At 36.1% G+C, this 15,625-nt stretch overlaps 1 protein-coding gene across 3 annotated transcripts in view; it reads right to left on the bottom strand.

Moving 5' to 3' along the window:
- Nucleotides 1–15,625, bottom strand: part of SCLT1 (sodium channel and clathrin linker 1) — a 224,926-nt gene that overhangs the window by 134,906 nt on the left and 74,395 nt on the right. For all 3 annotated transcript variants that reach the window (XR_010322005.1, XM_010590552.3, XM_064285323.1), the window contains exons 7-9: nucleotides 10,996–11,118; nucleotides 8,621–8,686; nucleotides 2,577–2,647 (exon numbers count right to left, since the gene is read on the bottom strand). Coding sequence is in view for 2 of the 3 variants with exons in the window: in XM_010590552.3 (XP_010588854.1) it covers nucleotides 2,577–2,647; nucleotides 8,621–8,686; nucleotides 10,996–11,118 (260 nt within the window). In the remaining variant the exon portion in view is untranslated. The remainder of the gene's footprint in view (nucleotides 1–2,576; nucleotides 2,648–8,620; nucleotides 8,687–10,995; nucleotides 11,119–15,625) is intronic.

Here is a 15,625-nt window from a genome sequence, read left to right as displayed (position 1 = left end):
TTAAACTGGATACTATCCCAGTTTTATTAAAATATTTAAATACACACACAAACCTAAGTTATATATTTACAAAGTTAACAATAATAAAAAAAAAAAAAAACACTGTCGTCGAGTCAATTCTGACTCATAGCAACCCTACAGGACAGAGTAGAACTGCCCCATAGAGTTTACAAGAAGCGCCTGGTAGATTTGAACTGCTGACCTTTTGGCTAGCAGCTGTAGCACTTAACCACTACGCCACCAGGGTTTCCAACTTAACAATAAAAAAAAAAAAAAAAAGAAAGAAAACCATACCCATTGCCATCGAGTCGATTCTGACTCATAGCAACCCTGTAGAGCAGAGCAGAACTGTTCCATAGAGTTTCCAGGGAGCAACTGATGGATTTGAACTGCCAACCTTTTGGTTAGCAGCCGTAGCTTTTAACCACTATACTACCAGGGTTTCCCAAGCTAGTAATAGTTAGCTCTGAAAAAATGAGATTTTCATTTTCCAAGTGATATATTTTTATACTATCCAAAGCTTCCTAGAGCCCTGGTGGTGCAGTGGTTAAGCACTTGGCTGCTAACTGAAAGGTCAGTGGTTTGAACCCACCAGCTGCTCCACGGGAACAAGAAGCGGCAGTCTGCTTCTGTAAAGATGACAGCCTTGGAAACCGTATGGGGCAGCTCTACTCTGTCCTACAGGGTCGCCATGAGTAGTAATCAACTCGACAGCAATGGGTTGAAGCCCACTGGGCTTACATTGCTTTTACAATTTAAAAAAAAAAAACTTCTACTTTGAAATACAGAGAAATAATGTCTTGAAATCAAATGAATCATTACTATTTTAAACTGTAAAATCAATACCTTTTAAAGAAATAAGGAGGACCAAGTAAGAACCCACTAGCATAAATGTCTGGGGGGGGGGAAGTAAATTAACTTAATTTAAATTAAATTAAAGAATTGATGAAGATAGTAAAATAAAAATATAAAAAGTGGTGTAAAAACTCCTGAAAATTAAATGTTTATTGTTTAAAAAACAATACTTTATTTTGTGGGGCAAAATATGTGATGGTGGGGAAAAAAAAATAAATAGCAAAAGGTTATTTAACAAATGACAATCTTAATATTTTTAAATGATTACAGCATAGAACAAAATCTCATATATATATATATGTTTATTTAACATTTTTTCCTGCAGTCTGTTAATGTAACAATTATTAAACCACTATACCAAAAGATATACATATGGATTTAAGCTGCTTGATTTTTAAAAATCTTTTATTGCCTGTCTCACCTTCCCATTCCCCTACTGGTGCTTCCAGAAGGTATTACCACCTATATAAACTACATGTTTTGGAACCCTTTACTCAGTATCCTCACAACTGGACCAATAAGCAACATTATGATAAATGGAGAAAACACTGAAGTTGTTAGGGTTTCATTTCACTTTGATCCACAATCAACACCCATGGAAGCAGCAGTCAAGAAATCAAATGACGTATTGCACTGGGCCAATCTGCTGCAAAAGGCCTCTTTAAAGTGTTCAAAACAGCCCTGGTGATGCAGTGGTTAACAGCTCGGCTGCCAACCAAAAGATCAGCAGTTCCACTCCACCAGCCGCTCCTTGGAAACTCTAAGGGACAGTTCTACTCTGCCCTATAGGGTCACTACGAGTAGGAATCGACTTGATGGCAATGGGTTTTTTAAAGTGTTCAAAAGCAAAGATGTCACTTTAAGCACTAAGGTGCACCTGACCCAAGCCATGCTATTTTCAATCCCTTCACATGCATGTGAAAACTCGACAGTGAATAAGGAAGATGTAGAATAACAGTGTTGGCGAAGAATATTGAATATACCATGGACTGCCAGAAAGAACAAGCAAATCCATCTTGGAAGCGAGGATGGTAAGGCTTTGTCTCATGTACTTAGGACATGTTATCAAGATGGACCATTCCCTGGAGAAGGACATCATGCTTGGTAAGGTGAAGGGTCAGTTAAAAAGAGGAGGATTCTTGGCAAGATGGATTGACACAGCGGCTGCAACAATGGGTTCAAATCAAACACAGCAACGACTGTGAAGATGGCCCAGGACAGGGCAGTGTTTTGTTCTGTTGTACATGGGGTCACTATGAGTCAGAACCGACTCGATGGCACCAAACAACAATTTGTGTGGAAATCCAAAGTAAGATATGAAGTAGTCTTCTATGTGTAGAAAAATTTTTCTAATTGATTTTCTTCCAGAGCTGCTGGTGTTACTATCATGGTGCATCCTTCACCGTGACTGACAGTATTCTCTTCCCAATAGATCATACACACTGATAAAACCAAAACCAAACCCAGTGCCCTCAAGTCAATTCCGACTCATAGCGACCCTATGGGACAGAGTAGAACTGCCTCACAGAGCTTCCAAGGAGCACCTGGTGGATTCGAACTGCCGACTCTTTGGTTAGCAGCCGTGGCACTTAACCACTATACCACCAGGGTAGTGGTTAATAAAAGGGAGAAAAAAACACCCATATGAAAAAATTGCAGTATCATCAGTTTCTCAGAAGAAAAGTAATTTATAATAAAATAAAACTCATTTTCGAAAATACCTAAGTTGTTTTCTTAGTTGCTCGATTTCCGTATTTTGTTCAGTTACTGTTTTCAGAAAGTGTTGGTTGGTCTGCAACAAGACAAAATCAAAATATTCAATATTAGAACACTCAAGGACTATATCTTTAAAGATTAACTATGAAGATCTACCATAACCACAGAAAATGTGAAATGAAAGTCATGATGATTAGATTATTTGAGGGTAAATTGTCACACTGCCTGTCTTCCCTTGCCTTTACCACTTTAGTGGACACCTCCTTGACTTTCAACTGCCTGCATCTGCATTTCTTTGTCTTTGGGCTTTCTCTGGATATCTGAGCCCACTTTGCTTGCAGAGCTGTGCAGAAGGCTACAAGTGGCACAAGGGTTAAGTTTTCGGCTGCTAACCAAAAGGCTGCAGTTTGAATCCACCACCTGCTCCTTGGAAACCCTATGGGGAGTTCTACTCTGAACTTTAGGGTTGCTGTGAGTTGGAATCACCTTGATGGCAATGGATTTGGTTTGGTTTTACTCTGCTCTGGATAACAATGACTGAATGGAGTTGGTATACACATACCCTAAACTCTCTTGTCCCATAGGTGGGATAATTCTTAGGCCTGTTTCCACACTGTCCTCCAGAGTTCATTAGTGGTAATAAGTTTTAGCTACCCACAGTATTAACTGGATTGCTTTTTTTTTAACCCTTTATTCACTGCCTTGCCTCTTTTGTTTCACTTCTCCACTCACTTATTGGTGCTCCCTGGTATTACCTCCTAAATAAATGACATGCTTTGGAAACTGTTACTCAGGGTCGGATTGTGGAGGAACCCAAAGTAAGATATGAAGTAGTTTCCTAAAGCACGGAAAAATGTTTTCTAAAGGAATTGGCTTTCTCCTGCAACCATATGGTACAAATCTTCATCCCTTCACCCAAATATTATACTTATGTCCTGACTGACAGTTCTGATTTCAGTGTCTCTCAATCCAACAGACCATACATATATCTTTTCGACTGAAGTCTGTGAGGCAGATTTCATTGTGCTCTTCCTATACTCTATCCAACTTCTTTGACTTCATATTTTTAACTCATCAAGTTTAAATTCTATTGCTTAATTTTCAATTGATATATTTATTAAGAAATGTTAAGAGCCTATTACATAAACACACCATGAGTTTACATGGGAATAAGCATTATTTTGACAAAAGCCTAGGCTCTGTGTTCAGGGTCTCATCATTTCTTGCTTAGTCTAATACAAAATTCTCATACCTCTACCATATACTGCTACTAAAGCAATCTTTCTAAAATATATTCATGTCATGTCACAGCTTTGTTTAAAAGCCATTAGCAGATTCTAAATGTACATGCTCAATAAAGTTTTATGACAGATAAAGGCATTTATGATCTGGGTTTAATTAACCTTCCAGTTCTAAGCCCCGACATGCCCTAGCAGATCATCTATACTCTTACTATACCAAACTCCTCACTATTGTAGCTCTCTCTGTGATGTTCTCTTTCCGCCTGCAGTCATCCTTCAACATCTACTCAGTTCCCAGGCTATTGGTGTTGAGAAGGCTTCCCTAAGTGATCCACCTACTCTCAGATAGAATTAACTGTTTCCTCTCCAAGAATAGTGCATTCTAGGTACCAATGAGAAATGAATGAGTGAATGCCTTTGCTGAGAACGAAAGAAAGCCTCAGGATTGCATCTTGATCTTGGGAAATAGACTACTATAGAACAGAACTTATTATTCAATTCACAGGTCATAATTTAAGAGACCAACTATCACATGCAGAGGAGGACAGAATAATGAGAGGTAGATAATCATACCACACCAAAAATATTAAAAACAACACAAAACAAAGTCACAAAACTAGGTGTAACATTTAGCATGAAGCAGGGGAGACATAATTGTTATATACAAGTTACATAACATGTATTACATTAGAAAAAGTAGTAAGATTGTTCTGTATTGTTCCAAAAGATAAAACTACAAATCAATGGGAGGAAATGCGAGGAAGGTGATTTCAGCTTTCTCACAGCTGGACTTCAGAGGAAGAGGCTCTTCTGGGAAGGGCTAAAATTTCTTACAAGGGATATCCAAGCAGAGGCTAGATGATCATCTTATTGAAAAGCATGTAACAGAAGGATGCCTATATCATTAGATGACCTCTAATATCTTTTCAAATTCTCCTGTAAAGCTACTTCAGCCATTTCAGTTTAAAATGATTCATGTCTCTGGCTTTTACAATCTCTGCAATGTACAATTAGTGCTTTATCATATACTGTCTTGGCACTAGCATAAATGTTTGCGTTTTTGACTATTTGAGAGGAGCCTGAGGATAAATGACGTAATCACGGGAAGTATAAATTGGAATCATACATTTTTAAGAAGATAAACCAAAAAAAAAAAAAAAAAAATCCAAACCTGTTGCCATCAAGTCAATTCCGACTCATAGTGACGCCATAGGACATAGTAGAACTGCCCCACAGGGTTTCCAAGGCTGTAAGACTGACACATCTCTCTCCCTCGGAGTAGCTGGTGGGTTCGAACCACCAACCTTTTGGCCAGCAGCCAAGTGCTTTAACCAATGAGCCACCAGGGCTCTTTTAAGAGGATAGTATTGGGAATTAAGGCATTCGACTTGCTGGCAAACTTAGTTGGAGCTCAACAACTGCGTCTGAATATGGCTTTGTGGTTCTGTATTTGTGATCAGAAAGGAAAATTATGAACACCTACTCCTTGCTTATTGACTATCTCATTATCCGATATTTTGCATTTATAACAATAGTAAAAAAATTTACTATGTGACTATTTTGCACATTAACAATGTATGTCTAGCAGTAACAAACCCTGAGGTGCAAGGTGAGAGTAACACTGGGTGATGGTTAAGATTGCGTCAACTTGGCTGGGCCATGATTCTTAGTGGTTTGGCAGTAATGTAATGATGTAATCTGGCAGTTATGTAATGATGTAATTTGGCAGCTATGTAATAATGTAGTCATCTTCCATTTTGTGATCTGATGTGGTCATTCTCCATTTCCATATAACACTGACTTTTGCATAATGACCTGGTTTTTGGATCCTAACCATGTGAATAAGTGGGGAGTGTGTATATTATACTTTAGAATTTAGAGAGTTATAGGGGTCTAAGGAAGGCTCTTTCAAACATCATCTACTTTGGCATCTTATTGCAGATTATTTCATACGTCAGCCATGTTTTTCCAAGCACACAAAGGCTTTGTGGATACACACAGACTTCCCTTGCAACTTAGAGAACCTATAATAGTTTAAGAAACTTAGTATGCAATTAATAAATATTTTTGAGTAATTTCAAAGAAATGAGAAAATCTTAAAAAAGAATTATAATTTCAGTAAAGAAAATCTCTAGGAAATGGAAACTTTCACTGTATCTAGAAATATAGTAAGTATGTATAAATTTGTACTTCCATGTACCATTCAGGTAAGGGTATTTTACCTTCTGCATATTACTAATGTGCATTGGTAATGAGAGATATTTCATTTACTTATTGTATTCTCATTAATGTGATGTTAGGTTAAAGTATTAATCATTATAGAATTATATTTAATTAAAAAAAACTTTCTTAATTATGGAAATCAGTCATTTTGTTCTGGAGCAGTTTAATACTATTTTAAAGACTAAGAAATACATTATCAAAAATTGTAAGTGCTTGGAAATTCCTAAATGTTACTATAAGTAGAATAGGGAGAGACTGAACAACTTTTTTTACATGGCTAAAGGAAAAAGTTTTAAATAGAGAATAAAGTTGGATAACTTACTTTTGATAGCACAATCCCACTCTTAAACAAAGACATTTTCATTAGGTACTATTAAGAAGGAGCAGTGTAACTGAGCAAAAATGAAGACAGGAAAGAGAGGAATTACCTGGGATGTCATAATACCATTACTTAACAATGAAGTAAAAATAAAATTCTAAGAAGGCCAAGAAAAAGAAAGGTAAGACCAGAATTGGGAGAGCAAATTATATTTGTTTTGGGAAAAAATTATAGGGAAATTTAGATAGACCAAAGTTAGTACAAGTGGTCAGTCAAAAAATAAATGGCTCTTAGTTTCCTTAAGGAATTGGGCTAATCACTTGTTTGACAAACATCACACTATTCTTATTATACAGCTAGCAATGAAACATAAAGAAAAAAACATGAGCTCTACTCTTGGGAAGCTCGCAATCTAGACTATTCTTAGAAATCTTACCAAGGACTCTAAGAGTATTTTCAGATTAGAATATATTTCAAATAGAGTTCAGGTTTTAGATCTCCAAAAAGTATTGTGAATCATGACACATTACTATATGTGAACGAAGACAGATAAAAAGAAAAGAGTTCTTTTTTAACTTCATGCAATATTTTGTGTTGTTGTTGATTTGCATTGTTGTTGTTGTTTTTAGGTGCCCTCAAGTCAGTTCTGACTCATAGCAACCACATGTACCACAGAACAAAACACTGCCCAGTCCTGCGCCATGCTCACAATCATTGTTATTATACTTGAGCCCATTGTTGCAGCTGCTGTGTCAACCCATCTCGTTGAGGGTCTTCTTCTTTTCTGCTGACCCTGTACTTTACCAAGCATGATGTCCTTCTCCAAGGACTGATCCCTCCTGACAACATGTCCAAAGTATTTAAGATGCAGTCTTGCCATTCTTGTTTGTAAGGAACATTCTAGTTGTACTTCTTCCAAGACAGATTTGTTCGTTCTTTTGGCAGTCCATGGCATACTCATTATTCTTTGCCAACACCACACTCCAGAGGCATCAATTCTTCTTCGGTCTTTTATTCATTGTCCAGCTTTCTCATGGGTATGATGTGAATGAAAATACCATGGCGTGGGTCAGGCACACCTTAGTCTTCAAGGTGACATCTTTGCTTTTCAACACTTTAAAGAGGTCCTTTGCAGCAGATTTGCCCAACGCAATGAGTCTTTTGATTTCTTGACTGCTGTTTGCATGGGTATTGGTTGTGGTTTCAAGTAAAATGAAATCCTTGACAACTTCAGTTTTTTCCCCAATGATCATGTGGCTTATTGGTCTAGTTCTGTCGATTTTCATTTTCTTTATGTTGAGGTGTAATCCATACTGAAGGCTGTGGACTTTGATCTTTATCAGTAAGCGCTTCAAGTCAATTTCACATTCAGCAAGCAAGGTTGTTATCACCTGCATAACAGAGGTTGTTAATGGATCCTCCTCCAATCCTGATGCCTGTTCTTTTTCATAGAGTCTAGCTTCTCGGATTATTTGCTCAGCATACAGATTGAATAGGTATGGTGAAAGAATACAATCCTGACCCACAACTTTCCTGACTTTAAACAACGCAGTATCCCCTTATTCTGTCTGAACAACTGCCTCCTTATCTATGTATAGGTTCCTTTTGAGCACAATTAAGTGTTCTGGAATCCCCATTCTTCTCTATGCTATCCATAATTTGTTACGATCCACACAGTCAAATGCCTTCTCATACTCAATAAAACACAGGTAAACATCCTTCTGGTATTCTCTGCTTTCAGTCAGGATCCATCTGACATCCACAATGCTATCCCTGGTCCCACGTCCTCTTTTGACTCCGGCCTGAATTTCTGGCAGTTTCCTGTCAATATACTGCTGCAGCCACTTTTGAATGATCTTCAGCAAAATTTTGCTTACATGTGATATTAATGATATCTTTCAATAATTTCCGCATTTGGCTGGACTACCTTTCTTGGGAATGGGCATAAATATGGATCTTTTCCAGTCGGTTGGCCAAGTAGCTGTCTGTCAGTTTGTTGTACTGTGGGGGCTTGTGTGTTGCTGTGATGCTGGAAGCTATGCCACCGGTATTCAGATACCAGCAGAGTCACCCATGGCGGACAGGTTTCAGCTAAGCTTCCAGGCTAAGACAGACTAGGAAGAAGGACCCGGCAGTCTACTTCTGAAAAGAATTAGCCAGTGAAAACCTTATAATTTGCTTTAGGATAAATAACTATGATGCTGTATTTACAGTGACAATTTCTAGTTTAAGTGAGCGAGTACACTAAATGGATATTTTCACTTACCATTTCTATGTTCTCATTGGTAACGTGAAGTTGTTTGGTCAGGTGTTGAAAATTAGTCAGCTGATCCTAAAGCAGGAAGGTAGGAAGGTAGAGTAAATAACGTTGTGTTTACAACCCGTATTTAAAATTCAACCAAAATCAAATCTAAAAATCATTTTGCCTAACTCTAGATAAAATTAGTTGTTTCTGATAACTATTATTGTGGGTATTAATAGTTGAAGAAATAATAAGATAGAAATATTTTTTAAAGACTAAAAAATGTGGCAACGCTGAAACTAATGTAGCTATTTACATTTTATGTGAAACTCATTATTTTTAGAAATCAACCCATTAATAAACAGACATGCTAGAGAGTTGAATGAAATATGAGAGACAATTAATTACAAGCGAATTGAATGCAATATGAGAGGTATTTCATTTACTTATTGTATTCTCCTTTATTATAATTTGTCAGGATCTATTCATTTAATGAGTTTATTTATGTAATCAGAAAACTTTTTAATGGAAACTGCTAGGTTTTTAATGGGCACTTTTCTTCAATTCTTCAACCTCTTGGTTTGATTTTGACTCAAACTTGCTGCTGTGACTATGCTATGAATGCTTGTCCAAGAATGGAAAATCACATTTAACCCCACTCAAAACCTATAATGCAAACCATGGCACAAGTTATTATGCCCTGTCCCTTTTCCAAAAATTCTCACGGCTTGAATACTCCACATGTTTTCAACTGTTTGATTACTTGTTCTGGTCCTTTAAACATTATTTGTGCAGGCAGATGACACAAAGTTGGGAGGGCAGAATTAAAGATTAATAACCAGGGAAATAAGAAAAAATGTAAAGTCTTGTACAAAAAAAACTAACTGCATATCTACAGTATAAGAATGATTTTACTCAGGTGAAAAAATATACGTAATCGGCTTAGTTGACTGACCTAAATAAGGAAATAGATCCAAAGAACTTACATTAAAAGTGGTTTTAGGATCTCAGTGGTAACAGATGGATTATTTACAAACTAGGGCATGTGTAGAAACATTTTTTAAACTACAAAGCATCATGTAAATATTAATAACATTTAGGTAGAAATTCCTAATTATAATGATAATAATAGAAACAGTCATAAACTGGAATTTGTAGTCTATAAAGGAGAGTTGAAGAGAGGCCTGACAGCTGCCTTTTTGAAATCTACAGAAAAGGGATTCGAATTGGAATGACTTCCTATTACTCGTGGCAGAAAGAGAACCAATGGAATAATAAAGAAGGCAGGTTTCCCGATGGCATGGATGGCCCTGAGAGACAATGATAGGGATGTACGGCAAAAGCTAGGTGTCCACTCAACACAAAGAATACAAAATGATTCTTACTTTGGCTAGAAAGAAGTCCTTAATAACACTAAGATTCTTTTCAGTTGTAAAATTGTATTCTGATTATATTAGACAAAATTGACATCTATTTAGTGACACCTATTTAAAGGTGTCAACATTTTCATTTTACATAGAATTGTCATATTTGAGCAAGATTTCTTTACTGGTCATGATGTGGCATGGATTGAACTGTATCACTCAAAAGTATGTGTCAACTTCGTTAGGCCATGATTCCTAGTATTGTGTGGTTGTCCTCCATTTTGTGATTGTAATTTTACGTTAAAAAGGATTCGGGTGGGATTGTAACACCTTTACTAACGTCACATGCCTGATCCAATGTAAAGGGAGTTTCCCTGAAGTGTGGCCTGTACCACTTTTATCTTAAAATAGACAAAAGGAAAGGGAAACTGGCAGAAAGTAAAGACCTCATACCATTGAGAAAGCAGTGCAAGGAGCAGAGCGCATCCTTTGGACCTGGGGTTCCTGTGCGGAGAAGCTCCTAGTCCAGGGAAGGATTGATGACAAGGACCTTCCTCCAGAGCCAACAGAGAAAGCCTTCCCTTGGAGCTGACACCCTGAATTTGGACTTGTAGCCTACTAGACTGTGACAGAATAAATTTTTCATTGTCGAAGCCATACACTTGTGGTATTTCTGTTACAGCAGCCCTGGATGACTAAGACATGACCTAATGCACAGTTTTTACTTATTTTTGAAGCCAGGCCAAAAATCAAGCAAATAAAAGCATTAGAGGTCCATTTGTATACAATAATATTCACCAATACACACAGATACTTCTTAGAACTGAATACCTTTTCTTGTTAATCACATTCTAGAACCCAGTGCAGACTGGGCATTACTTTAATTATCTATTCAAGAAATTTCTAACCATTAAAGACGTATTTATTTTGATACAAATAACACAGAAGAGGCTCTGACACTCCTTTACAAAATGGAGTTTGCTCAGAATGTAATTCCTTATAGATATACAAAAAACCCGTGAAACCCAAGAATACCTTTTGCTTTTGACTTTCAACTATATGAATCTGAGCCTCAGTTATATGTTCCTGGTAAAGTTTCTGGAGTCTATCCAGCTCCCGAGAAACTGTCTGCCAGAGTTCCACTGCCTGGGTTTTTTCCTATAAAATAAAAGCATTTGATAATTCATTATTAGCAGGCTACTGCATCTTACGAATGTATCATTTTATAGAACGTGTTTTTGTAAATAAAGTCAAAGAATAAAAATAAAACTTGTGTAAAGATGGAATTATAGTTATAATATCTGGATGATATGAAAAACATTAGTAATAATTTAGAGAACAAACTTAAAAAGAAAAAAAATTTTACTTTGAAATTGTCTTTTTAATAGAATTTCATGGCCAAATTACAAGCCTTAAATCAGAGATACCGGTTTAAATCATTCTCCCTGTTCCACGGGGAGTCCCTGGGGTATACAAATAGTTAACACAGTGGGCTGCTAACTGAAAGGCTGGAGGTTCAGGTCCACCCAGAGGTGCCTGGTGATTTACTTCCAAAAAATCAGCCACTGAAAACTCTATGGAAAACAGCTCTACTCAAACACACATGGGGTCACCATGAATCAGAATCGACTTGTAGTCCCTGTTCTACAAGAAAGTGTAGGTCATAGAAATTATTGGACACTCCTCCAGTAGATCTTTTTTTTCTCATTGTAAAAGTAATAAATATTTATTGCAGAAAATATAGAAAAATAAAGAATAAGATTACCTATAATTTTGCAACCTGATAATAAATACAATTAATATCTAGATATAATCACCATTATCACTATTGGATGTATTCAGATTCATAGATGTGGTTCTGAGGGAGAGCTTTGTATTGTTTTCTTTTAACACAATTGGGAGTCATGTTTGTATTGCACTGTTTTCATCTGACATTTTATAATAAGAAATTTCTCAAGCCATTACTTGTTCTTTCAGTACAACTCTCAAAGTGTGATACAGGGACCTTTAGGGTTCCCAAGACACTTTCTGGGGTCGTTAAGGCCAAAATCATATTCATTATAATGTGAAGACACTATTTGTCCTGTCCACTCTCACCTCACAAGCATTCAGTGAAGTTTTCCAAAGGTTACCTGATGTGTAATGTTGTCATTGCTCTGATTGCTAATGGAATGTGTGCTTATGCTTCCCTTTATTTTTTTTTTTTAAATCTGAGTTTTAATTTCTAATAAAATAAATACCAATATATACATATAACCGAAAAAAAAAAAATGATCTCTTTAGGATTCCCCATAATTTTTAAGACGGTAAAGGGGTCCTAAAACCAAAAAGGTTGAGAAACGCTAACCTAGGAGGTAGAGGTTATTATTCTGTTTTCAGAGAAATGAAGACTGAAGTTCAGGCACCTTGCCTAGGGTCCTTCAGCAGGTTGTTGATCGAGTTGGGAAGAAACCTTCCTTTGCTTATTTCCAAAGTCCAAAATTTTAAATTCCAGATAAGAGCTAATCCACCCTCTTAGTTTTAGTAAGAAGAAGGTAAGATCGTGTGGTGAAAAGAGAAGCATTTTTGGAAGCATAATGAGTATATATCTAAAATAAATATATGTACATATTATTAAAGTATTAAATTCAGAAAATGCACAAATCATGACTTTTTACCAAGTATATCCATGTAACCAGGACCCAGTGCAAGAAATAGCACATTATTACTAGCATCTGTAAGCCAGATGCCCTGCTTGTGATTTCTTTTAGTTACTACTATCCCCTCCGAATAACCATTACTCTGACTTCTAACACCATAGATTAGTTTATGTAAAACATAGATAGTTAAAAAAAATTGTAGACAAACACAGAATCTGGAGCTAGAAGACTTGGGTTGGATTTCTAATTCTTGGCTGAATGATCCTGTACAATTCACTTTATTTACTTGAGACTCAGTTTCCTTCTCTGTGGAACGGTCAAAAAAAATGCCTCACACCACAAAAGGTTGCACTCTTTCCCTGAACCTGGCTGACAACAAGAATCAACTGGACAACCAGTTAGAAAACCCCGATTCCCCTAGAACAGAGGTTCTCAAAGGACTAGCAGTAGCAGCATTACCTCAGAACCTGTCAGAAATGCAAATCCCCGAGTCCCATCCAGGTCTCGAGAGTCGGAAACATGGCAGGGCAAGGGAGGGCAGAAATATGCCTTGCAACAAGCCCTTCAGGTGATTCTGATATACACTCAAATTTGAGAACCACTGAACTAATACATTATTTTTTAAACAGTTATTATGATCCACTATTTGAGTAAAACACAACTGAACTGATTCCGTGTTTTTAGACATTTAAAGTATTTCTAATTTTTCATTATTGTAAATAATAGTACAATGGTCATAATTATTTATACAGATCCTAAGGATAGGTTACTAGAAATTAAATTACCTGGTCAAAGGATATGAACATTTTTAAGGCTCTTACTACCAAACTGCCCTCCAGAAAGGTTTCTACAAATCACGCTACCATAACAGAACAAAGTACTCTATACTAAAAATAATATGTACTTAATATTATACTACTGCTATCAGCTCCCAAAGCAAAATACTTTCACTACATAGTACATTTAGCACCTCAGTTTAATTCTTATTTGTTTGTCCTGCTGATTAACAAGAATGATGTAAAGGATGGTAATAGAGGCTGGATGAACTCCTGAAACTATTCCCCTGAGATAATCTTTAAACCTTAAATCAAAAATATCTGCCTGAAGTCTTCTTAAAAGCAAAAAAATAGTTTTAGCTTAACTAGTAAAAAATGTCTGACTCGAGCACTGTGCTCTTTGAAGAACTATCTACATGGGATCAAACTGACAACAGCAACTCTGAAGGTTAGACAGGAATCTTAGGGGGCAGTGAGTTTATGTTATTGGTGGAGGAATAACTCAGAAAAGGAGCTTGAGAATGCTATACAACTTGAAGACTGTAATCCATGTCACTGAACAGGACGTATAAAAAAAAAAGTATAGAAACTGTCAAATTGTTTTGCTGCGTATATTCTCATCAACAACAAAATAAATAAATAAAATAAAATAGCAGGTAACATTTACTAACTTACATATGTGCTAGGCAGTATACTAAGTCCTTTATGGAGATTTTGTTTGTTTAATTACCAAAAGAATTCCATAAGGTAAGAATATTATAATCCCCATTTATGAATGAGGAAGATGAGGCACGAAGAAGTTTTCGAAGATCATGGAAGTAGAAAGCAGAACGGGGACCAAACTCAAACTTTAAAACCCAACACTTATGCACGTTGTTATACCTCCTCTGGACTCCTGTATGCTCCATGGAAGTAGAAACCAAGATTCGCCACTCTACCCTCAATACTTACTGTGGTGCCTGGCATATAACACGCACCTCAGAAATACTTCTGGACTCAATGAAAATATCTCCAGTTAAACTTTCAAGGCTTATTATTTAATTTTTTTTTATAATGTAGTAAAGAATTATCATTTTTCTACTTTTAAGTTATATTTAATTTAGTATTTATCTATTCAATTTGGAGTCATGTAGCTTTCATGCATGACACAAAGGTCTCTCAATCTAAGGTTGGATACGATATAAGTGTACGTGTTTTAGCAGGCTTTTTAAAACAAATTAATACATATCACGTATGTGTAAGTAATAAACAGAACATCTGACACTATCATTTTATGGATTTCTTAACATTTTATATTATTCATATTTTATAAAATTACTTAAACTCTCACTCATTTAAAATTTTCTATTTATATACAATGTACATTATAAATTTTGTGGAAAAATTTGTTTTTAGCCAATTTTTTTTCCACTGCTCAAACTTGGACCTCACTGAACCTTCTATAAACTACTAATCCAAATACAGCAAAAAGTTGGACCACCTTCAGAGACGTATGAGACTAAACAAGATACAGATGGAGAAAGGCAAAGAAAGGAGCAATAAAGATAGAAGAAGGGGTAGGAAATCAGAGAACCAGTGTATACAGTTATGGGCAATATGTATCAGAGTCAAACACTAACTCTTGATTGCCATTGTTTTCATATGATCCAATATTCTTTTTAAGAGATTTCAAAGGAGAATATGTGATTAACCACATATCCCTTGGCCTATTCATGTATTTTTCTTAATTTCTACCCGAGAAACCCAGATCAAACCTTGAGAAGTATGGCATAAAAAAGAAGAGGTAAGTTTCAAGTTTCCATAAAATTTAGCATGGGAAATTATAGCAACAAAAGTAGATAATGGCAACGCTAACAACAGCCTAAAGTGTCTATTTCTCTTTCCAGTGTGGCACTGAAAAAATGAAGCAGGGATCTTGAGACGAATAGACACAGGCATTTGATCTTAACAGAAATAAAAACGGAATTAAAGTCATGAGTCAGTAAATTTTATTTATTATTGCAGGACAGTATTTACTAGAGTATAGTCTGTGAGTATAATGTTTCAAAGGAGAAATGCATAAAGGGAGATAAATAATCTCCACATGTACAATTACAAAGAAAATGTTAGGTATGTACCACAATGGCAAAGTGCTATATAGAGATGCTTTTTAGAGACAGTCTTTTTAGACACGGTCTACTGGCTATCTTTCTCAGGCGTAATAAGAAATGTATATTGTATCACAGCTTTTGAAAGAGGCATTTAATACCT

Source organism: Loxodonta africana, chromosome 5 (assembly GCF_030014295.1).
Source record: "Loxodonta africana isolate mLoxAfr1 chromosome 5, mLoxAfr1.hap2, whole genome shotgun sequence".
Classification (NCBI taxonomy): Eukaryota; Metazoa; Chordata; class Mammalia; order Proboscidea; family Elephantidae; genus Loxodonta; species Loxodonta africana.
The sequence above is the reverse complement of the archived record's forward strand: the minus strand, read 5'-3'. Positions and strand labels throughout refer to the sequence as shown.